The 23,811-nt window shown below is 38.9% G+C and overlaps 1 protein-coding gene across 18 annotated transcripts in view; it reads right to left on the bottom strand.

Annotated features, from left to right (window-relative positions):
• Positions 1-23,811, bottom strand: part of NCOA2 (nuclear receptor coactivator 2) — a 296,781-nt gene that overhangs the window by 49,403 nt on the left and 223,567 nt on the right. For all 18 annotated transcript variants that reach the window (XM_072734542.1, XM_072734551.1, XM_072734540.1 and 15 more), the window contains 6 exons: positions 15,209-15,312; positions 11,206-11,383; positions 8,039-8,227; positions 4,801-4,902; positions 4,358-4,501; positions 247-394 (listed from right to left, as the gene is read on the bottom strand). In XM_072734542.1, the coding sequence (XP_072590643.1) occupies positions 247-394; positions 4,358-4,501; positions 4,801-4,902; positions 8,039-8,227; positions 11,206-11,383; positions 15,209-15,312 (865 nt within the window). The remainder of the gene's footprint in view (positions 1-246; positions 395-4,357; positions 4,502-4,800; positions 4,903-8,038; positions 8,228-11,205; positions 11,384-15,208; positions 15,313-23,811) is intronic.

Here is a 23,811-nt window from a genome sequence, read left to right as displayed (position 1 = left end):
TTCTTCCAGCTGGGTTTAAATTCACTAGCATTAAGACAAAAATCCGAAGTATAGCCCTACTTTGCTAGTATCATAAATTGTCTTTTAGCCAAAAGTTAACAGCAACTTAATTTTATATTTTACATGCCTGGGGCTGATGAGCAGAAATGTCTAACAAGGCTGGAAAGCTCTAGGGTGATCTGTTGCTTTTGTACCATTTCCTCTTGACTTGGGGAAGGAAAAGTGATTTCTTATAACTAGGATTACCTGTGAAGCATATGTAACGATATTACAAGCTGAGGTTCATTAGTAGTCTGAGAACGGATGAGTTTGCTCTTCGTTTGTGCAGCAACAAGAGTGCCATCGGACAAGGAAAAACGATAGATTTGACTGAACGCCAATCCTTGTCTCAGCACTGTAGGCAAGCAAGGAAACAGAATGCATGTTTAGAAAAAAAAAAAAGATCAAAGAGTGGGGGTGGGATAAGACATAGTAATAAACTTCATTAAGTTTCATATTTTCTTATGGGCATGTTAACAAGAGTCTAAGTACTATTTCATGATACTGAAGCATTTTAACATTTTAAAAGCACATTTATTTTTTACTCAAAAAGCTAATAAGTTCAATGTACTGTTTTGTTTTTAAAATAAGGCTTGGACCCTCAAACTAGGTTCTTTTTAAAATCTTCAGTACTAATGCAAAAAAGAGTGTAAACCATTTATGGACTCAAAACTAGTTTTCAATGATTTGTTCAAAATATCAGAAAACAATATAATGCATAAACATGATACCTTTAAAGTGTATAATTTGCCTTTAAGTTTCTTTTAAACTAACAAAAATATTATATTAAAAATTTAGGATATTAAATATATTCTCTGAATATTCCTCCTAAAGTTATTACTCCTCATCATCTCATAATACTATCCCCATTCTATTTCTCAGTATGTAAGAAGTATTATTTCTGTGGATAGGACAACAGGAAGTAAAGATAAACAGTCAGAAAAATCTTTTCAGAGGACAAAAAGGCTAAATAGGCAACTGAAACAATAAAAGGGGAATTAGTTTAATTTCTGAATAAAGAATCTGGTTGTTTCCATTTGTGAGACAACAGAAGAACATATAACATACACCAACTGGGTTAATGTAATTTCTCTTAAAACTTCAGATTTATCTTTTTAAAACAACTATATTTTTTTTATTTTTTTAATTTTTTATTTATTTATGATAGTCACAGAGAGAGAGAGAGAGGCAGAGACACAGGCGGAGGGAGAAGCAGGCTCCATGCACCAGGAGCCTGATGTGGGATTCGATCCCGGGTCTCCAGGATCGCGCCCTGGGCCAAAGGCACGCGCCAAACCGCTGCGCCACCCAGGGATCCCTAAAACAACTATATTTTGAAGTTGTCAAATACTGCCTATCAAAAAAGAATATTTCTTTAAAAAAAGAACATTTGATTCAGAAAAAAAGTAGCCATGTAATTTGGTTACCCTCTTAAACCATTTTAAGAAGACTACCATGTTTTTTTTTTTTTTTAAGATTTTATTTATTTATTCATAGAGACACGGGGGGGGGGGGGGAGGCACAGGCAGAGGGAGAAGCAGGCTCCATGCAGGGAGCCCGATGTGGGACTCGATCCTGAGTCCCCAGGATCACACCCTGGGCTGAAGGCGGTGCTAAACCGCTGCGTCACCGGGGCTGCCCGACTACCATGTTTTTATCACATAATCTTCTACACAAATTTTGTGGGTTGAATAGCTAGTTCCAAGAACAGCCACACCGAGCATATTCATGATTTCACAAAATTGTCACAAGTGAGTTAGTGAGAGAGGGAGTCACTGACACATAATATGGATCTGGAGTTTTCTTGGTAAAATTTTACTTTGAGCAATTTCCCTGATGAAATCCCCTCTGCAGTTTCAGTTACATGCATAATTTAGGTATTTCTGCCATCAACTGTTGCATGAAGTTACTCTGAAGTGGTAGTACTAGCAATGAATTACTGTATGTATGTATATCTTGCTTTCTGCACAATGAGTAGGTTCCTGTAAGGCAGAATAAATACAATATTTATAATGGGATTCCTATTTTCAATAGCTTAAAATTTCGGAATTTCATCTGTAATCACTTAAGATTTTCTCTTTGGTCTACATCTCTACTTAAGTAGATATGTTTGTGCATGTACCTGAATTCACTTAGGAAGCTCTTCCATTAAAACATAAACTTTTAGATTTTTATTCAATGTGATTGATTACCTTCGATCTTATCTACTTCACACATTTGGATGTAGTGTATTTCTACATTTTGTAGTTTCTTTTCAGTGGGTCCCACCTGCGTAAGCCTACCATGCTGCCTGGTACATTTCTGTAAACCCTTTTGTAAGGAATCAGGAAACCACAGAATTGAGTGTAGGTCATTGCTACTCAGGACTCAAGGACATTGAATGTGTTTGCTCATGGTGATTTTAAAATTTTACTTATTATTTATTTCTTACTATCTTTTAAAACAATATTTATTTATTTGAACAAGAGAGCATGAGAGCAGGGGGAAAGGGATGGAGAGGGAGAAGTAGACTCCTTGCTGAACTAGGGGCTTGATTCCATGATGCTGAGACCATGACCTGAGCCAAAACAAGAGTCGGAAGGCTTAGCCAACTGAGCTACTCAGGTGCCCCATCATTACTATTTTTTAAATTTTAAACCAGATCTAGTGAAATAGTAGGTTAAACACTGATTTCTGCCAAATATAGAATCTTTACTTCCTTATTCTTTCCAACTTAGAGAAAAATGCTGAAAGGCACAAATTGCTGGATTATGTACTTATTTCTAAGATGGATAAATAAGATGAAAAAGATATGATGAGAAAAAAATGAGATGGGGAGAGGGGTCACTTACTATGGTATGTACTTTTTCATAAGTGATCTTAAAGCACAGAGTTTATTTTTATTTTATTTTATTTTTAAAGATTTTATTTATTTATTCATGAGAGACACACACAGAGATAGAGAGGCAGAGACACAGGCAGAGGGAGAAGCGGGCTCCATGCAGGGAGCCCGACGTGGGACTCAATCCCAGGTCTCCAGGATCATGCCCCGGACTGAAGGTGGCGCTAAACCGCTGAGCCACCAGGGCTGCCCAAAGCACAGAGTTTAAGTATACAAACATTACTGGTAAAATGCTAAGGTCACAGATGCACATTAAATGGAAGATGACACACTAGAACTCTGTTTTCGATGAGGAGTTAGGGCTTTCTTTCTGCCAAAATGCGGACAATTTGCCAAGCCGAGTTACAAGGCACACCCTGCTGCCCCCATCCATCATGGGCATCATGGTCCCTTCCTGGTGAACCCAGGCCTCCTAACCCAGCGCACCCTGCCAGGACATACAGCGTCCTTGAAAGGAGGACTGAAAGACCAGGAGAAGTGTCTCCCTCCTCCACTGAGTTCTTAATAAGTGCTTTGTCCTCACCAATATAACAAAAAACCAGAACGCACTTGAGGAAATGTGATTTTGTGTGAAGAACTCTGGGAGCAGCACAGCAGAGTGATGGCCAGGATGTGCCTCCAATTAAACTCCAGTGCGGACAATTAATAACTGAACACTCACAAGCCAGTCATTTCACCAGCTTCTGCCTCCCCATCTGTAGCTTGAGTCCTAATGCTTACCTCCCAGGAATGTTGAGGGTCAAGACACTGGAAAGAAGGAACATGTCAGACCAGGTGCTCGGTAAGGGCTGCTATTATTACTGACATAGGACTTTGAAGTCTTGGGTTTAGTTCTAGCTGTCTTATTAGCTGTCAGTCTAGCTTTCCTGTGACCTCAGACAAATCACTTCATTTCTTTTGGCCTTCTAGAAACAGAGGGGCAGTCTTCAGTGGTCATGATCTGGAAGGAGGGCTTGGGATCCCATTGTTACTTCTATCAGGAATTCAGCTGCTCTCACAAATTTCATTTCATTCTTATTTCCAGATTTTCCTTATGATTCAGAGATTTCTTTTGATATGAAATAGTACCTTATTATGTAGTCATATATATATATATATATATATATATATAGAGAGAGAGAGAGAGAGAGAGAGAGAGAGAGAGAGAGAGAAGCCTTACGATCAGAGAAAATGACCTCTTTCCCTTTCCTTTCTCCTATTTTTATGAAATTATCTCCTATTTATCTCATTCTTCTGTCCTTCAGATTCCATTAAATTTTCCTTTAGATGGCAACATTTTCTGGGCCAGATGATGCAAATATGTATGAACACAAAAAAGTCAACAGGTCCAAGCTTCCTGAGGTGAACTTCAGTATCACTGTTTCAGAGAAAGCTCCCAGTAGAAGCAGTAACATAGCAAAATCAACTTCAAGAGAAATACCACGTAGAGATGCTTACCTTCATGATGATGCCTCTTAGCATAGGACAAAGATTCCCCTTCGTGCTGTGCATGGAACTTCTGAATGCACCTTCTCACCAGGTCCTCCCAGCCTGGTTTCATGGCTGCCCTCATGGTGCTAGTATCCAGTGAAGTGATCTTGCCTATTAAATAACAGCAAGCATTACACCTACATACTGATCTATTATTTATGGCAATGATTAACATTTTAAAAGATAAAAATTTATTTATTTAGAATAGGTAGCGCAAGTACATGGGCCAAAAGGGTAGACAGTAAAAATAAATGTCCTTCCCTCTCTCTCCTGCATCTCCTCGACACTTCTGCCCCAGTACCAGTCACTATTCCCAGCTTCTTCCTAGTCTTCTGAATGGAGTCCTTGCATTACAAATATGGAGAGAGTCTCAAATGATTTCTTCAGTCTTCTATGGAAAGAAAATTTACCTTGGAGATCTTGGCGAGTAGTAAAACTTTCTGAGGAGGGAAGAACTGGTCTTTCCTTCATGGGAACTCTTCTTGCCACGCAAATCAAGCAGGACTGCAAATCTTTAATCACATACATTTATGGTTATATTAGGTTTTTGCAGTGATTCAAACAAACTCAAATGTATTTATGACAACACGACCTTGTATATCAATGAGGGAGGGAATGACAAAACACTCTGTATCTGCTTCTCACTGGCTTCATTCTCTCCCCACCTGAGTGGGGAGCAGTTGGGGAACAGGGTAGGTCTTCTGTGTGGTATGAGCTGGGGCAGGTCAGATGCACTGCTGAAGCCACACAACACACGCTGCGAGGGTAGACCCACCATACTAGTTTAACAATCTGAAACTACCTCCTTAGTGATCGATGGAAGAGCACGTAATCCCTTCTTATTCACCGGCTGATAGTAACAACCAGCCTAATTCAACATTAAGTACCCAAATGAGGAAAACTAAAATCTGATACTCTGCTTTGTCAAGGTTTGTTTCTTGAGTTTTTGGTTTGCCACATACAGGAAAACTAGATACACCTTCTACCCAACCATGTAACTACTCCTAGGATGGCAATATGCAATTTAAAACAAAGAATATAAACTGAGTCTAGATTGGAATTTAGAGAACAAATCCTGGAAAGTGTAGCATGTGCCAGAGCAGCTGCATTACAGTTTAGAAGCTCAGCCTTGGCTAGTTTCTCATATAGCCAATGCTAAGCATTTATTTCTTACCACTTCAATTGTTTTATTCATCCATGTTCCCCTCATAGAGAACAGGGAAATGTTTTATTTATCTTTGTAACATGCAGAGCACGTTGTGTAGCTCTTTCAATTTCAAAAATGCTGGGAAAAAGGTTAAAAAATCATTTTCCTATCTTATGTCACTGATTTATGATTATTCATCTTTAAATCTGGGAAGAATTTCTTTAAATATATCCAGTAATGTACCCCGAAAATAAATGTAATCCTTAATCTCAACATAATAAAAGCTAAATTTCTGAGCACTTATTATGGATAGACATCTTTTTAGCTGCTTTAGAGGCTACCAATTCAATTATTCCTTGTGACAACTCTACCAGGCAGGTACTAGTGTTATCTCCATTCACCACAGGAGAAAATCAAAACATCAAGTTTAAGTAAGCTGTCCAACACCATACAAAACTGGTGAAGCCAGGATTCGAACCTGAGTATACCATGGCTCAGAAACCCTACTCTCATGCCATACTGTATTAACATCTAGAACCAGACTTTAAATGTACAAAAGTGTTTAAATATACAGCACAAAATCAAGTCTCTTTTTTATACCACTTTAGAACAGTTTCCTAGATAGGTGAATTAGCAGTACTCAGTCTGTTACATAAAAAGAAAAAAAAAAATCCCTCAACATTGCATACTTATATAAAAACTTAATTTTAAAAAATTATGACATCTATGAGAACTCTATTACTTTTCAGTGAACTTTAATTACAAATTACATATATGTGTGTATATATAGAATATACATAATTAAATACATATATAATATATATAATTAAATATATATATTTAAATTAACTACAGATCTTCCTCAACTCACAATGGGGTTATATCCTGATAAATCCATTTTAAGATGAAAATACCATAAGTTGAAAATGCATTTAATGCATCTAACCTACCAAACATCATAACTTAGCCTAACCTACCTTAAATGTGCTCAAACGCACTAGTCTACATAAAGCCTATGTTTAATAAAGTGTTGGCCATCTCATGTAATTTATTAAATACTATACTGAGAGTTAACAACAGGATGGATGCATGGGTACAGAACGGTTTTAAGCGAACCGGCTGTTTGTCCTTGTGATCGCATGGCTGACTGGGAGCTGTGGCTCACTGTCTGCTGCCCAGCATCCTGAGAGAGTATTATTATAGGCTTATGGCTAGCCTGGGAAAAGATCCGGATGCAAAACCTTGACGTATGGTATTCACTGACTGTATATGGCTTTTGCACATCAAAAAAAAGTAAGTCAAGCCATTGTAAGTCAGTGATATTCTGGAGTATCGCCCCCCCCACCGCCCCGCCCCATTCTGGAGTATTTAATGCCAATCATGGTTCAGGCATATTGACTTGATCCTTACTACACTGTGATACTGGTATTGTTGACATCACTTGGTAAGAGAGTAAACTGACACTCAGAGAGGTCAAAAAACTTGCACAAAGCCACAGAGTTGGTAAGTGGCTGAATTAAGAGCTGGTTTGTCTGATGATAAAACCCATGAGGCTTCCATTCACCAGTGCTCCTCTGCCCTCTCTCCTCTGCTATGCATGCATTCTGCATGTACTGCCTCGTACGAGAGAGTGACAGCAGCATGGAATGGCTCGCTTGGAGAGCATAGGAGCGGATGCTACATCAGCATCTCATTAAGGGGAAGGGCCTAAGAACTTAAGAGTTTAAAATCCTCTCCATTCCACACTCCCATCTCCATTCTCTCTTAAGTATCATTCTATTACACCATATTCTGACCCTGCAATCCATGGATAAACTATATGGAATCCATTAACTCCTGAAAAGTATATGAGAAATATTGTTTGTACTTGCACATTTTTCTAGGTCTAAGACCAGTAGCTTGCAGTGGACATTTGGAAGAGCCTAGGATCCTGGAAAGCTTAACCACTGACAGAGCTTTAGTAGGGTAGCCACTCGTCATATATGGCTATGTAAATGTAAACCTAATAAAATAGAAAATTTGATCCCCTAGTTGCATTATTGAAATTTCAAGTGCTCAAGCAGCCACGTGCAGCCAGTGGAGACTGCAACAGACATTGATGATACATAATTCTACCATCGATGCAGAATATTCTATAGATAGTGACTTAAAAATTGAATTTATCAAAAAAATTAAGTGGGTTAAAAAGAATGAAGAAACTGGGAAGCCCCATGGCTCAGTGGTTTAGCGCCACCTTCAGCCCAGGGTGAGATCCTGGAGACCTGGGATCAAGTCCCACATCAGGCTCTCTGCATGGAGCCTGCTTCTCCCTCTGCCTGTGTCTCTGCCTCTCTCTATGTCTCTCATGAATAAATAAATAAAATCTTAAAAAAAGAAAAAAAGAATGAAGAAACTACTTCTAAAGTTTTGTGTGGCCACTCATTTTAGATAATAAAGTATGAAAAAAGCAGTGCAAGAATAAATACGCAGATATATAAAATATCCCACAGATTTGGCCCTACCTTCTCCTTCTTCTTTGATGGACTTTGGTTGAGAGACAGCAAAGCACTGCATAGTTTCATATTTCTGATGTGCTTCCTGGTTATCATGACCTTCCTCTTCCGAGTCAGGTAATGGTTTTACCAGCATCCGACAATTGAAGGTATGGCTATTCCGTCTAGGAGGTTCGCCAGACCAGGATCCCCCATTCACTGAACGAGGCAAAAGCAATCTGACAATTATAAAGGAACTAACCTTGGACTCGCTGCTACCAAATTAACAAAACGAAGCAAGTGTTTTAACAATTTCAGAAAATGCTTGGGATTTTCCAAAAAATTTTCATACTTCTTACTCTTCATTCTGACTCCTTCAAGTTCAGGCCTTGCTTATTTATTACTAGAACACAGTTCTTCTTCATGTTTGGGTTTTCCTTACTCTGGTTTCTTGGAAATTTGGTTCAACCTACTTGTATTCCAGCTTCAGAAGTGTTGCCCCCTGCCTAAAAAATCTCTAACTGGCACCAACTGCAGCATGCATTAAGTTAGAGATATGAAGGCCATCTGAACTGATAAATGGCATCTCAGTAGCCAGCCTCATCGTACCCATCTAACCAGATCTCTTGTGTCTGCCAGCACGAGCCTCCCCAGCCATCCCCACTAGCACACCTGCGTTCCTGCTACTTTGTCTCAGGTGTCCAGCTGCCTCTATTTCTCTCACCCAAAAGTACCCTGCTCTAAGGCTGAGATCCCCACACTGCCTCCTCTCACAGATTGTTCTTTTGTAGAAATTTTAGTGTGTATCTTTAACTTGGCTGTTGCTGAATTACTCTATTGTAGCTTTTTCTTTTGTTTCGTGTACAATTTCTCCGTAAGATTAAAAAATCCTAGGGACACCTGGGTGGCTCAGTGGTTGAGTGTCTGCCTTTGGCTCAGGGTGTAATCCTGGAGTCCCAGGATTGAGTCCCACATCGGGCTCCCTGCAGGGAGCTTGCTTCTCCCTCTGCCTATGTTTCTGCCTCTCTCATGAATAAACAAATAAAATCTTGAAAAACAAGACTAAAAAATCCTTGTGGATGCACTGCTAATGTCACTTCTTTCTTATCAAGTGAAAGACTACTTTACATGTCTTCTACTTTAGTGTCAATACTTAGAAATGTATGTATTAGCTCAAGAAAGATAATGACATGGAAGAAAGACACTTTTTTTGGGGGGGGGGGGATGTGTTAGAGAAACCAAGAGAAATGAAAGAATGACTGATTTTGAGAATTGAAGGGTGTTTACAGATCACCAGATCAACTTTCTCATTCTACAGATGAGAAAACTGATGAGAGAGATATTCGGCTACTGAAAGAGCTGGAATCAGAACCAAACCTAACCTTCATTTTGGTTGTCTTTTCTTTACTGTTCTTTATGTTTTATCTAAAAAATATTACAACCAGTAGGACAATGAAAGAGGGGATCAAAAAAAGGGCCAGTGATAAGCAAACATATTCTCAAAACTCACTATCACTAGTTGGAAAACACTTAAAAGGGCACCTCAGTGTTCTGGTGAATGCAATGCTAATAAACCCATAGCCACTGGGTTGCAAAGGAATAAAGACAAAAACACAGCCCAGAAAGAAAAAAGGAAACATCAAGTTAACTGTAAGAAACTGTTTTAGAATTACAGAAGGAACTACAGCTAGCTTTATATGTCTGTGCAGACATTTGGGAAGTTTATTCCACCATCAGTATTCTTAAAAGCTGATTTACATAATGGCTACTACACCAAGAAATTAAAGAAGAAAGAAAAAAAGAGTTCTTATTAACTTAGGTTAATAAGTAATTTTAAAATATAGAAAAAGTATGACATAAAGTAAGGAAAAGAGCTCTTTAGACAACTGAATTAATAATAGTGAATTAATAAGTATAGGTCCTTTGAGGAAGTCATAAAATTAGTGAAGAGATTTGAAATATTAGTTACTTGAAATAAGAAATCCCATTTTCTTGTTCATTTACTAGAGAATATAATAAAAGAATCTCACATGAGTATTCATGTTTTGTATTACTGTTGCAGTCCCTTTGAACAAAGGGTTAGTCTATCAAGGCAAAGCTAACCATAAAAGGGCCTTCTATTTACTGTGGTAACAATAAGACCAACTAATTCAAACCATTTGATAAAAAAGAACAGAAATACTTGCTAACTCAGGACTTGACCTTATTCTGTACTAAAATATGCACTTCCTTTTATCTGTGAAGATGTTCTTAGCGTCATCAGTCTAAGTGAGAATATTAAAAAAGGAACCACTTAGTAAGTGGGAACGGCCACAGTCTAGGGCAGCGACTAAGGTGGGTGTACACTGTGAACCGCCCACTTTAAAATATGGCCCTCGATAATCACGTACACCTTTGGACAGCATCTTCAAAACGAGATGAAGTCAGGAATGTGAGAACAGGGAGAGTGGGTAAGGAGGCAGTGTCTGATGGCGACACCCACAGAGCCACCCAAGGGCCTGGGAAATAAAAGAGCCCATTCAGGGCTCCTAGGCTGAGAGCAATTGAACCTCTAAATGCTACTCGTTCCCTAACATTTTTAGAACTCCCTATGCACCCACATGCATACTCTCTTCATAAGTAGGACTCAAACTTTTGGGGGTTTTTGGGAAGTTAAATCTCAAACTTATCATGACCTCCTACTTCTTAGGGTCAGAGAGAAAAAGTACAAAACTGAGTGAGCTGGCACTGCTCCAACAACGACACAAGGCCCAGGAAGGCAGTTGCCACAGGATACTATCTCTCTGAATTATCTTCACGTACTTTAAATATAGGATCAAAATGATCATTCCGGGACACCTGTGGCTGAGTGGTTGAGTGTCTGCCTTCGGCTCAGGGCATGATTGAGGGATCCTGGAATCAAGTCCCACATCAGGCTCCCTGCAGGGAACCTGCTTCTTCCTCTATGTTTCTGCCTCTCTGTGTCTCTCATGAATAAATAAATAAAATCTTTAAAAAAAAAAACCAACCCTGATCATTCCTTCAAGATCACTGTCTGCAGATGGCCTCTTCTCCATGACTTTGAATACTTCATAAAAGTGTCTCTAAAGAACTACCTAGTTACTCCTATCCCCTATAGCCAGTCCTCTGTGACCCCTTCCGACCAAGAACAGGCAGGCATGGGGGGCAGCCGAGGCATCCGGCAGACCATCGTTTACCTATGGACTTTGGCAGCAGGTTTTTGACGAATTCCGTGTGGTCCCCAACGTGCAGGATGCCATACACGCTTTTGTTCATCAGCTCCTCTTGGTTGTATCTTAGGTATTGGGTCACATTCTCTGAAACGAACACAACGTTGCCTTCCAGGTTCACCACGAAGAAGAACCCATCTAGGGCCTAAGGGAAGAGGCACAAACTATGAGGAAGGGTGCAACCGAAAATGGCACACAGTAGGTATGGAGGGATGGCCCCCATGAGGGAGATGTGTCACCCACACGTGGACAGAAGAGAGAGTGCTCTGTCGCCGCTCTTCTACTAATTTTGGGGAACAATGGGCACATTTCCTTACGGTGCAACTATTCCATATTAGTAAGTGGGAGAGGGCCAAGATCAGGGTTTCTTGGTTGCAAACTAAATGACAAACACTTACTCTGTTATTTTATCAGGAGATGACTACTGCCAACTAAGTACAGGCATTTATCTGTATTTTCCAAATTATATTGATGGATTCCACCTTGCCAAGAATGTTTATGTTCCCAACCCAATACAAAGTAACTATGTTGTTAAGTTTCTCAGGTAATACAAGGGGAGGAGAGGGTCACTGATAATTTTCCTCCAGTTCAAGGACAAAAAACAAAACAAACAACAAACCCCAAGCTTTGCTACCCTGAAAGCTGCCAGAGTTTAAAAGGAAAGAAGTGCTGGTGTTCTCAAACGTCAATGCTTTATTGTTTGGGGAAGGGGTCTGGGAAGTATCTTTCTCATATGGCAATGGGGATCGCAGGCTGAGACGTGACCAGCACTGTCTTAAAACTGGAAGGGGACTTGAGGCCTTGTTTTTTGATAGTGAGAACTGGAAAGTTAAATAGTCGTGCCCTCCTATATTGTTTGTTCTCTGGGTCATCATGATGCAGGTCCCTAACCACCTGGATAACGTTTTGCCAGCAATGTGGCTTGGCCTCACTCCTCGTTGCTGTCATTCCAATCTAGATTAGGGAAGGACAGAAAGACTCCAGGATCATGTCAGGGAATAAAGATAATGACAATAACTATGAGCATGTTTACTGTGCCTTAAACATACTGTATCATCTGAAAATTTACAACTCTGAAAGTTATATTTTATCTTCTCCAATTAACAGAGAAGGAAGAAATTGAGTCTTAAAGAGGTGAAGTGATTTGCATAAGCTTTTGGAACTCAGTCAGGGGCAGAGCTGGACTCTGAATCCAGGGGGACCCAGACTCAAAAGCTCATGCTTGTGATTATTCTGCAGCAGGATGTTCTACTTCAACATTTACCCCGATCTGATCCTATCACGTTCACCGTGGTGATGTAAAAGTTGAGAGTACAGGGAGTTTCTCTTAGTGATTCTTCCTTTCCCTTTTTGATCTGTGTTTGTCAGAATCCTGGTTTATGGCCTAGGTGAGTGATCAGAACTAGGAAAGGCTTGATGTTGATCAGGAAAACCTGGAAACAAGGCCACCTGGTCTACCCAGTTTATGCCATTGGGTTTCCCCATGCTATGGATTTGCTACTATCTTTAAGAAGAATGTTACATGTACATGTTGATAGAACAACATATATGGATGGGGCATAGTTTGCTTTTCCTTGGGTTATTGTTTAACAGGCTCCTGTTTTGTGAGCTTTCTTTGCATATATTCCATCTTTAATTCTATTTCCATCACAAAACTAAGTGCTCTCTTAAATTAGAAATGACCATAAGGCACCAGTAAAAAGCTCTTAAAAAAAAAATAACACCATTCAGTTTTAAGTTTTTCTTAAATATTTTGTCACGTTTTACCAATGGTATAAACAATAAGCAGGGCAAAGCAAGACTGTATGGAAATGGACTTCCATACTAGGTTGACATCAACCCCTGAAAACCTTGTGTAAGTGCGTGCGAGTGTATCTTTGTGAAGGGAGAAAGGAGGTAAGTCAGTTGACTGGTTATGTGCCACAAGTCCTTTCAAACTAAGTGCTTTAGATATACATTCCCAGGGATTTTCATAAGTATATTACCTATAGTTCCCTTTTCAAAGTGCAAAGAGCTTCCCACTTTGTACTACAATTGAAAGATTGATTTGTAGCAAAGTTATGACTGAAAGGTGAAAGTGTTTCATCTTATAAGACTGTGTTTTTTTAAAGCACACTATGATACGCTGATGAAAAAAGCTGACATTTGGTTTTGTTGCCTAGCAACCACTATGCTATGATGTAAGCATGAGTGTGCATCTATGCCTAGGAACAGCTCAACGAGAACAAGTTTTCCCTATTTAAATTATTCCACACAAACAGGAATAAAGACTAAATTCAAACCTTAAAGTCACTAGATTCAAGCATTAGCTCTCTAACATATTTAACACTAAAGTCCTGCCACATAAGTACTTGCTCAAATCTGAATACGCAGAATTCTCAGAAGACTATTTTGAAACAGTAAAAACGGTTTGATTTTATGAGAGAAGGTCCACTGATATTCTGCGATCTGATTTTTATAATCAATGAACTTGTTCTCAGAGGGCTTAGATCACAGTCTTGTGGTTACTCCAAATATTTCTTTTTAGAAGCCTCACAAATTTTTTCAGGATTTCTGATTATAGGACTTTCAGATTGCACCCTACAGTAATCTTCCCCCATATAAGGAACTGATGCAGATACCTGGGAATTTCCTAATAATCTAGATTATCATAATTTTCAAATCAATTTTGTTTATAATTCAAAAAATTTTCACAAGAACATATCTCTTTCATCTAATTCTAAATAGTCTACCTTGTTTGAGTTTTCTTATCTGCTTCTAAGAACTAAGCAGGAAGTAGCACTCTAGCTTTCCTTATTGACTCTGGAAAATCAGGTTAAATGTGTCTTTGCTTTTTCCCTGAAAATTGTACTTGGATACTGTCAAGCTACTGACTTAAGAGAAATAAGCAAAGGACAACACAGGGTCATTTAGAGTCTTTTGACTAGTAGGTCCATCTCCAGAAATTCTGTTATTTCTAAATACAAAGATTGGGTCAGACGATTTTTAATTTTTTCTGTGTGCCTCCTTCACCTTCCAAGTGTCTGATAAATTTTCACAAAATGAGATTTTCTAAAAATAAAAATAATCACATGCACCAACTGAAAAAAAGGGGCAACCGCTGGTTATCTTTGCTTTAAAAATCCTAATTTCTCATATATGTGCAGCTATTACCACAAGATAAAAGTGATTCTACATGGCAATGCTGCCCAGCTTCCGGCCATGCAGTGCTTTTCAATCTCATCGTATCATCAGCAGAGTAAATTATCCTGAGAACTGACATAATTTATGTCTCAGGGCTCCTCTGCTTCTTGTTATATATTCACCGACATTTTTTCCCCCTCATCTTCCCATAGCCTACATCTTTAATTTTAATTTTGGAATAGGTACAGCAAAGCACTTGGTGTTTAATACTGTACTAGTTAATAAAATAGGGAAAGCTAGACTTCACAAATTCTAAACAGTAGTCTGGTGATAAAACTTCCCAGAGTTAATAAAGAACAGGGAGTAACCACTACACTTGTGATGCTTAACAGTTCTGCCTGTTATTTCAGTTTTCATCTTTGTGAGATAAACTAGTTTGAAGCAGCATAAATAAAAAGCATAAACCTCCATGTGGTCCTTGAATTTTAACCTGCCTATATAGGCATATGGATATGGCACATATAAAACCTAAAAATTGGGGGAACATTTCAAATGAAAATTATAACATGGAATTTAATAGGACTTGTGAACATGGTTTTCCAAAATGAATGCTGTCTGGTAATCTGGTTCATGTAATTATCTATTGATACTTTGAAATGTATATATGCTGAAATCAGGAGCTAGATGAATGCATATTAGTGAGCACCAGAGGTCAGCAGTACTTCAAGCCTTAAGAGTAAAAATTAAGTGTAGACGGTCCTTAAATTACATTCACCTGAAAATTAACCATAACAATGTGAAGACCAACAACAGTGCAAGGTACATAACCAAAATGAGGGTATGGTACCTCAAGCATCATAGGCCCCAGGGCATCCTTGTCGATGACACCCTGCCCTGTAGATGACACATCTGACTTCTGCACTTCATCTATGTTGGCGGCGGCTGCTTTCTCTGCAACAAACATAAGTGTGAATTAAATGGCAGCGCTTTTTCAAGGACAGAGTGACACAGAAACATTTTTATTGTGATGATTCTTAAAATCTCCAGTGGAATCAGACGGGGGCTATAAAAGAGTTAGAACACATTCTCACTGCCATTGGATGGGAGACACTTGCTGGAAGCAGCAACCAGAACATTAACTTTTCACCTCCAGAACCTGTGGCTCAGATCTCCTTTTCAGGCAGTTGATAAAATGACTTTAGTGGTTTCGTGCTAGTCCCCGACAAGCATTTTTTTTTTCTAGATTACAAAACTGCTATATGCTATGGCACAATTAGTCTCTACTCAGGAGACTCCCCAAACTAGGATAACAAGAGGTCTGTCGCTCAGAATTCAGTACCATATCTCTGATTAGAGATATATTTGTACATATCTGGAGAAGGAAATAAAAAGGAGTCCCAACCTCCTATGGCTGCCCCCATGTGACAAGCTCTAACAACTGCCTTATGGACTCTTGTACTGCTCCACCTTGTGTCACACTCGCATCTAAGTAGCCTGAAAGATGTGATCCCTATCTTGTAGAAGGTGCTTAACGATTTAAGGCAGACAGAAGAGGCACCCTATCAGGCACCCAAAGGAGTTCAATGGCTGCCCTTTTATCTAGTCCAGAGATGCACAACACCTGCTCCCGGATTACAACAAGCGAGGCAGCATTCAGGCCTGGAGGGCCTGGGAAAACACTCCATCCATCATGATTAATTCTCAGAGAACAAATAGATGCGCAGTTATCAATATATATGCAAAGTTGTTATATCCAGAACACCAAAAAAAGTTTAAAGCATAACAGGTACATATCGTCAGCTTGCTAGAAAACAACACAAAAACAATGTGCCAATTATTTGTACCTGAATAAATTATATCCTTATTTACACTGCATGTTATCACTGTAATTAAATGCAAATAAAGAAAACTGTAAATTGATTTAGTACTCAGGATCAACCTGCTTTCATGACTTTGGTAAATTTCACTGCAGTTGATTCTTTCTTTTTTTTTTTTTTTTTTGGTAGGAAAGATTTTATAGGGTATTCTTAAAATCTGAAAAGCTTAAGTGGTACCTGAGAACCTAGAACATAACTAGGAATCATTCAGGTTCTCCAAATCTTGCCACTGCCAGGATGAAGTGCTTCCACACGGATATTTATCAGTGCAATGGAGAAGATGAACTGTGTGAATTCAAGTCTAAGTTCAGCCACTTAGAAGTATGAGTCAGGGGAAGTCATTCCAACTTTTTAAGGCTTTAGTACCTGCCTTCTGTACATCATGGATTCTGACAGGAGTAAATGGGATGATATATAAAACATCTTCTAAAAACTATGAAATAGTTTACAAATATAACTTACTGCTAGCATATTTTGTTAGTTCTTCCTGAGTCCCAAATGTAGTAACTTCTTCACAGAGTTTATCATAAGCAGACTGTATCTGCTTTTCCAATTACTATATTCCTGGTTCACCTCCTTAGATCTAAATAATTGTGACCACTTATTAAGAGAGGCAGGACTTGGGGCGCCTGGGTGGTTCAGTTGGCTGGGCATCTGACTCTTGATTTCAGCTTGGGCTGTGATCTCAGGTTGTGAGATCGAGTCTGACTTCATGCTGGGCTGCTCGCTCAGCTCAAAGTCTGCTTGAGATTCTCTCTCTCTCTGCCCCTCCCCCTCCCCATCATTTATTTTAAAATGAGAGAATGAGTGGGGGTGGGGGGTGGGGAGAGGACTTATCTGGTAGCCTTTATAAACTCAAAAAATAATGTGAGGATCTCTCAGTCTTCCTTTTGTTTTCTTCTGTCTTCCCTAGCTCTTGATTGTTAAGTACTTTACCTCTTGGCTCTACCTGCAGGCTTGGTGTCAGCCCAATTCCTCAGCCTCAATGGGGTAGGAAGTACCTCAGGCTCTCCAGACAATTACGGCAGATGACCTCCCTCCCCCCAGTCCACCCCATTTTTCTAGAATCTTTTTCACCGCTAAACATATCCCAAGTAAATACACACTGGGCATATACTGTTTTTTCTTTGCTGGTTCACTCTGTAAAGCTGCAGATTTCTCCTCAGTTTCCACTCCCTTTCCTACCCACCAGTCCAGGAACAGGACTGACCCTGTCACCTGCTGCTTCATCTAATTTAGCAGCCCGCTTCTGTGGAGATACCAGCAGGCTTCAGGTCTAAGGATCCTGAGTTTCATTAATACTAAATCTTAAAACTCATAAAATAGACATTATATATTTATGTAGTCCTACTGTATTCTAATTCATTTCTTGTCTTTGGTGTTGGGACAGTGTGAGAGCAATGTGCTAACAGCCTGCAGAAAGAGTAATTTGCAGCCTTTGCTCTGCCTCCTGACTCTTTGCAGGAGCATCATGCTCCCCTCAGGAACATCTTTTGGCAGCAGCAGTCATTCTCAAATTGGAATGGTGTACATGAGCAGACAACCTCCCTAGAGAGGATCTATCAGAATTTGAAGACTAAAAAGGCTTTCTTTGCATGACATTCTGATACATCTTCCTGGGAAAGTATGCTGTCCTCCCCACTCTCCGCAGTGAGAATCACAGTCCAGGAAATGGTACATGATCCCCATCAGAAGGGAAGTTTCATGAAGGGGGCACTGTGTCTGTATCCGTAATGGACACTGTCCCGTATTTCAGAACGGGTTTTCACTAAGTATTCAGTGGCTGACAGACTAGATCCTGACCTCAGGCACTTATTCCCAGATATGTAGGAGGTAAGGAGAGGTGGGTGTAGGTGGAAAAAGAACAGAGTTCCTCCTTTAGGCCTAACAGCCCTCCAGGGTGCAGGGGGAGGAATGGGACAGGTAGGCGGGGGCAGAAATACAGGGAAGAGGTTTCCTGAGAAAATAAAACAAATCATCTTGTCTTGCCTTCCTCAGTAAGTTTCAGGGCATCTAACATTCTCTTGGGTCTCCAGTTCTCTTATTCTTCCACTGTTGAAACTGGTGGCTTTGTTCTTTTAAAGAATGAATTGATTAATTCAGATTTATGTTGGGGGAAAGTGAGACATGAGGCACAAGCTACAATTCACAGGCAATTCTGTACTACTGCTGACTGCTGGAAGACAGCAGGCTATGTGATATAGGAGACTCTGCTACCACAACAGTCAGAAATTCCTGGGTTTGGTGGGGTCTATGATAATGCCAGTTTTAGGGCATAATAAATACATAATACAAAAAAATCGTTCAGATTTTTTAAAAATAAATTTATTTTTTATTGGTGTTCAATTTACCAACATACAGAATAACACCCAGTGCTCATCCCATCAAGTGCCCCCCTCAGTGCCCGTCACCCATTCACTCCCACCCCCCACCCTCCTCCCCTTCCACCACCCCTAGTTCGTCTGTGATAATCAGTTTCCAAGCCTTTTAAAGACAAGCAATATACCTTGTGAGATGTTTACATTTTGAGGGCCTGATCATCCTTCTGAAGACCCAAATGTCCCTAAATTCATCCACTAATATTTTGTGGACTTTAAAAAACAACGTACGAAAACCCAATCTTGCAGGTCCTTAAACACTGATAAACTTTCATGCTGGGGTGTCCTAAATATTCTAGCAACATGCTCAGACACTGAATTTTGAATTCTTATCAGAAAATATGTAGAATGAGGATCATAACTACATTGCATTTTATTCTAAAAATCTACAGATCAGATGAAATTTAGGATAAGGGCCCCAAATTTAAAGTAGGAGATAATTTAGATCTGGCAAAACGTGTGTTTGGATAAAATTATCATCTTGAAAAATTATTTGTATTGGTCAGACATGCCATTTCCCCCCTCTTTATCATATTCAACTGATAAATCTTTCAAAGGAGAAAAGCAGCTAACAGGAAGTCACAGAGAGTGAGTGGCCACCAGGAGGAAATCAACCAGTACCAATGGATCTGTTCAGCAGTCTATCTGTGTTGCAAGTGGAGTGAATAATCCTTGTCAGCTGAGAGATTAAATCTAGCTGGGAGGGCAAAACAATTACAATCGAACTAAATGAGAGCAATTTAGGGATAATTGCAAGGAACTAACTTTAAGTTCAAAGAAGAGATAAAAATCGTTGGACGTATCTGAAAATATTTCAGTACGTTTTAACTGAGTAGGTCTCGGCAGGATAAGCAAGTGGATGGCAAAAGCAAGAATCTAAGAAGGAAACCAGCGGGAATGGACATGTGGCATCTGGCCCCGAGGAAATGTCAGCTTGGCCTCTGAAAACTAATGCAAAGGCTAAGAAACATTGGCAAAATTTTGTCTAAGCTGGAATTCTAGGAATCCCTGACTGAAAATGAAAACAATACAAATTTCACAAGATCGAAATTGAAATTATATTAGTAGAATGTGTGCTTTGAAAGAAAACTCTAAATGAATCTATCGATTATCTGCAAGAGAATGTTGCAATATTTACACAATACTATTCACATAACTAAGAGCCTGGGAAATTTTCCCTATTTATAGAATAAATATGTAAGGGACAAAGGGTAAAGAATTTAGAGTTTTTCACTCCTGTCCTCACTAAATGTTTGTATTATATACATTTCCAACTGATTTGTCATCTAGTATTCAATCCTGTATTGAGTTCGTGCTTTCATTTCTCAATATTAAAGAGAATAAAATCAATAATATGAAATGATAGAAAACACTCAGAAGTATGGCTTTACAATGTAATTGAAATCTAAATTAAACTGGCTGTTGAATTTATGTTTTGGGGTCCTTTCCATGAGGTAATTACTACTTCTGTTCAATGTTCAGCTGAGCCCTGAAATTAAATAGGAGGAAGGAAAGGACTCCAGTGAGAGATACATTATTACGATAACTGGACATATACTGGTATCCTGATGGAGACTTTCAGTAATTAGTATGCTATTTTTAAGGGCCAGATATAAATAAGCTTAAATCCTTAGATATATTTATACCTCTGTAAGTACAGCATTACTATACTAAAACACACTATTTAATATTTTTAAATTAGGCAGTTTTCTCAGCGGTCACAAATTATATTTACTTTTCTATATTTTGCATCCATTAACCACAAAAATATACTCTGTTACAAAAATATCCTTCAGTAAATTCGAGAGCAGAAAGATGTCCCGGAGTTTCATATGGTCAAAACCTTCTGAAATCTCATTATTATAGATGGAACTCTTAAATCAGAAAAAGAGATGATAAAATTTAATTTTCAAAGCCTACAAAAAGATTTCTCCTTCATGCCATGACTTCTGTTTCTTTCAGCTGCACTTTCGGCATTAAAGTTATTCTTTTTTAGATAAAGAATACGACCCAAGAGAATAACAATGAAAATAATAACTCAATCCCCTTTTTCCTCACTCCCCTAAAAGAGAAAAATATCATAAAACAGCTATGATCTTTTTCATAGCACAGTTTTACAAATGCAAAATCCTGATGAGAGACTGCCCAGAGATGCCTCTGTAATCCTTCTCTGAGTGTCCCTTCCCTCCTGGGTGGCTGCTCCGAGAGCAATCCCATCCGGTTCCTTCCTCCATTTGCCTGCACTCCAGAAATCCAATACCAATTAATTAGATTTCCAGTTTCAAAGCAAAGAACAAAACCCCATCTCTTCAGGGACTGTATTAAGATGAGTCATACCACAAACTGGGGGAAAATCATTAATATTATATTCCATATGCCTTTCTTTACAAGTAATTATTGTTCATGTTTTCTCTTAAAAGGAAAAGTGAATAGGGAAGCATTTGATCTCTAGAAAGGTAAGTGATTTTAAAATGCAGGCATTTTTTTTTTTTTTGAAGCAACTGGATTAAATTGCTCTTTATCACTGGTATCTACAGACATAAATTTGAAAGTAAAATTTAAGTTTCTGGTGAGAACAGCAACAAATCAGAAGCTGTGATCCTGGCAAAAAATGTATTTATCTTAAAAAAAAACTGCAATTAGCTATTTTTAAATTACAGGGTGGTATTTTTAAAAAGATCTTTACATGTTCTTTTAAAACATCACATTGATTTTTGGTAACTTAATCTTATAACATTAGGAGTCATGTCTACCTTGTTTATTTATTTGTATATTCTCAGCTGAACTGAGAATATACATTCCAAGGTTTTTTCCCAGAAATCACTGCCAGAACAGAGTGCTATCTCCTCACAGGGATGGAGGTCCTGGCTCAAGGGACAGCCACATAATTGTTGTAACTCCAGCAGCAGTGGCAATGACCACTGATGAGGTCTTAGAACCCTAAATGCTGTTTAACATCTGCCCTTTAGGGGGACAGGGTGATGTGGCCATTATGGAAGAGACTGACACTCTTTGTCTGAAGAGAGTGTGGAAAATTTGTGGAAATTAGTCTATCTTTAAAAAGTCAGAATTCAAACAAGTATTAATTATTCATTCTGTAAAAAGACGTCAGCTGAAAGATAACTCATAGTAGGTCTTCACACAGATATAGAAAAAAACTTAGTGCCACCTGAGGTTTAGATACCTCTGACATGTGAAGCCAAGTAGGAGTTTAAAAGTTATTTTTATGTTTGGTCAAGCATGAGGATAGTTGCTTTTAACTGAAGCAGTGTTATTTAAAGTATTAGAATCTTTGACTAAAATGGAACCTGATACTTTATGCCGGTTTTATAATTAATTCTACTGCTTCAAAAATGAGTAAAATCACTCACCCAGAAACTATCAATTTTTCAGTAGACTGATGTCAAACACAAGTCTAATCACCTCCACAACAAATTTTCAGACTCTAGTGGAGTAGGTCCACAATTTTCATCTTTCCTTGCACTTAGGAGCTGGATGAATTCAGGTAAAGGGACTGTCAAACCTAGCAGTAGCAAGATGCATGTGGAGCCGAGTCACTGAAACAGTGACAGGCAATTTCTGGCCCAGCGCTATAGATTAAATATTACAGGAAAAGTTATGTAGCATCTCAAAGGTTCTAGAAGGTAAAACCAGAGAATTATGCATCTGCACCAACTAAAATTAGAAAAGCTGCCATATGGCTCTGTGAAGCCAGCAGCACATTCTTATTCATTAGGAAGCATTCTGCTAACATAAAAACACAAGGCCCTTCCTGTGCTCTCCAAATGTGTTTATCTTTTCAACATTAATGCACTATATATCATCAAGCTGGTGAAATCTCCTGCCGTGCATATTAAAACCGCGCAGCTGCACTTTCTTTAGTAGTGGGAGGGACCTAAGCCCCAAGTTGCCTCCCTCTTTCTGACACTGAGATTCTTGTTAACATATCATGGTTTCCCTTCAGTGGGAAGAAACAGCAACATTCACCAATCTCAAGGCTATCTCCACCCAGCAACCCCCACCCCCACCCCCCACGCTCTGCTTCAGAGAAGGCGACATGCTTGGTTTTGTCTTCATCAATGGTGCGGGCACGACTACTTAAATAGAACTGACAATCATGCCACAAGTTTGGAATGTAAAGGCTCTACTTTTGAAATTAATGTACTACGCTTATCCAGACAGAAGATAGTAAAGAGAATAGACTCCAGATAGTAACTGGCTAGAAAAGGCTTTATCTCTCCTTATCACTGAATCTACTATTACCAATGTAGAATTCTATTTAGTACCCCACTTCACCTGTTACCTAGCAATATGGAATGCACTTTTAGGTAAAATAGGCCATGGACAGTCTTTCATAGTTAAGCTACATGAGTACATGACAATTTGTCCAAAATTGCTTTCTTTTACACAATCTAAATACGCCTGTACTGTGTGCAACCTCAGCATTTAGTCAGAATACTTCAAGGCAGCATATCTCCAAAGACCAAACTATACAGATGTTTTATTTCTTTCAAATACATACATTAACTTAAGCAAGGCCAACAGAGTTACATTATAGGAGCATTCAATAAAGTTTCTGATAGTCTAAAACATGGAAAGGAAAGAAAAAGTTGTCTCTAAAATCCTTTAAAAGACTTTGGTCTAAGAAGTGTAAATATTTTCTCTCCCAAATCATTATCCTGTTTATTGGCATAGCTAGCATCATCACCCAATATTCCTACCTTACACCCCAGCAATTGTTATCAATCATCTCCCCAAATGCATCGTACTGTTTAAAGAGTTCAAGCATTTTCTCGGACTGTTCCGTGGGCATAGATGCCCTTCTAACCGTTCTTTTTTAAGACTCCATCTCTGTTCCAGAAGCTCATTACAGTCAAGTGAGGTGCCTTCCTCTGTCTTTCTACAATGCCCCATGCCCATTCCCATAACTGTGCACATTCACTGACCTGATGTTTTGAAATACTTGATTTGTTTACATCTTTGTTCCTTTTACTGCATTGTTGGCCCCTTGGCTACAAGAAAGGTCGTCTTATTCTAGATGCCTGGCATCTAGTTGGTGCTCAATAACATGGGTGTTAATACTGAATAGTTCTACCGCTGCTGCTGAAATTCAGTATAGCCAGGATCTAAAAATCACAAATGCCTCTTTAGAAGGATCTGTTCTGAAAAGCCTTACTGTATACTTAACATAATGG

Source organism: Vulpes vulpes, chromosome 13 (genome assembly GCF_048418805.1).
Source record: "Vulpes vulpes isolate BD-2025 chromosome 13, VulVul3, whole genome shotgun sequence".
Lineage (NCBI taxonomy): Eukaryota > Metazoa > Chordata > Mammalia > Carnivora > Canidae > Vulpes > Vulpes vulpes.
The sequence above is the reverse complement of the archived record's forward strand: the minus strand, read 5'-3'. Positions and strand labels throughout refer to the sequence as shown.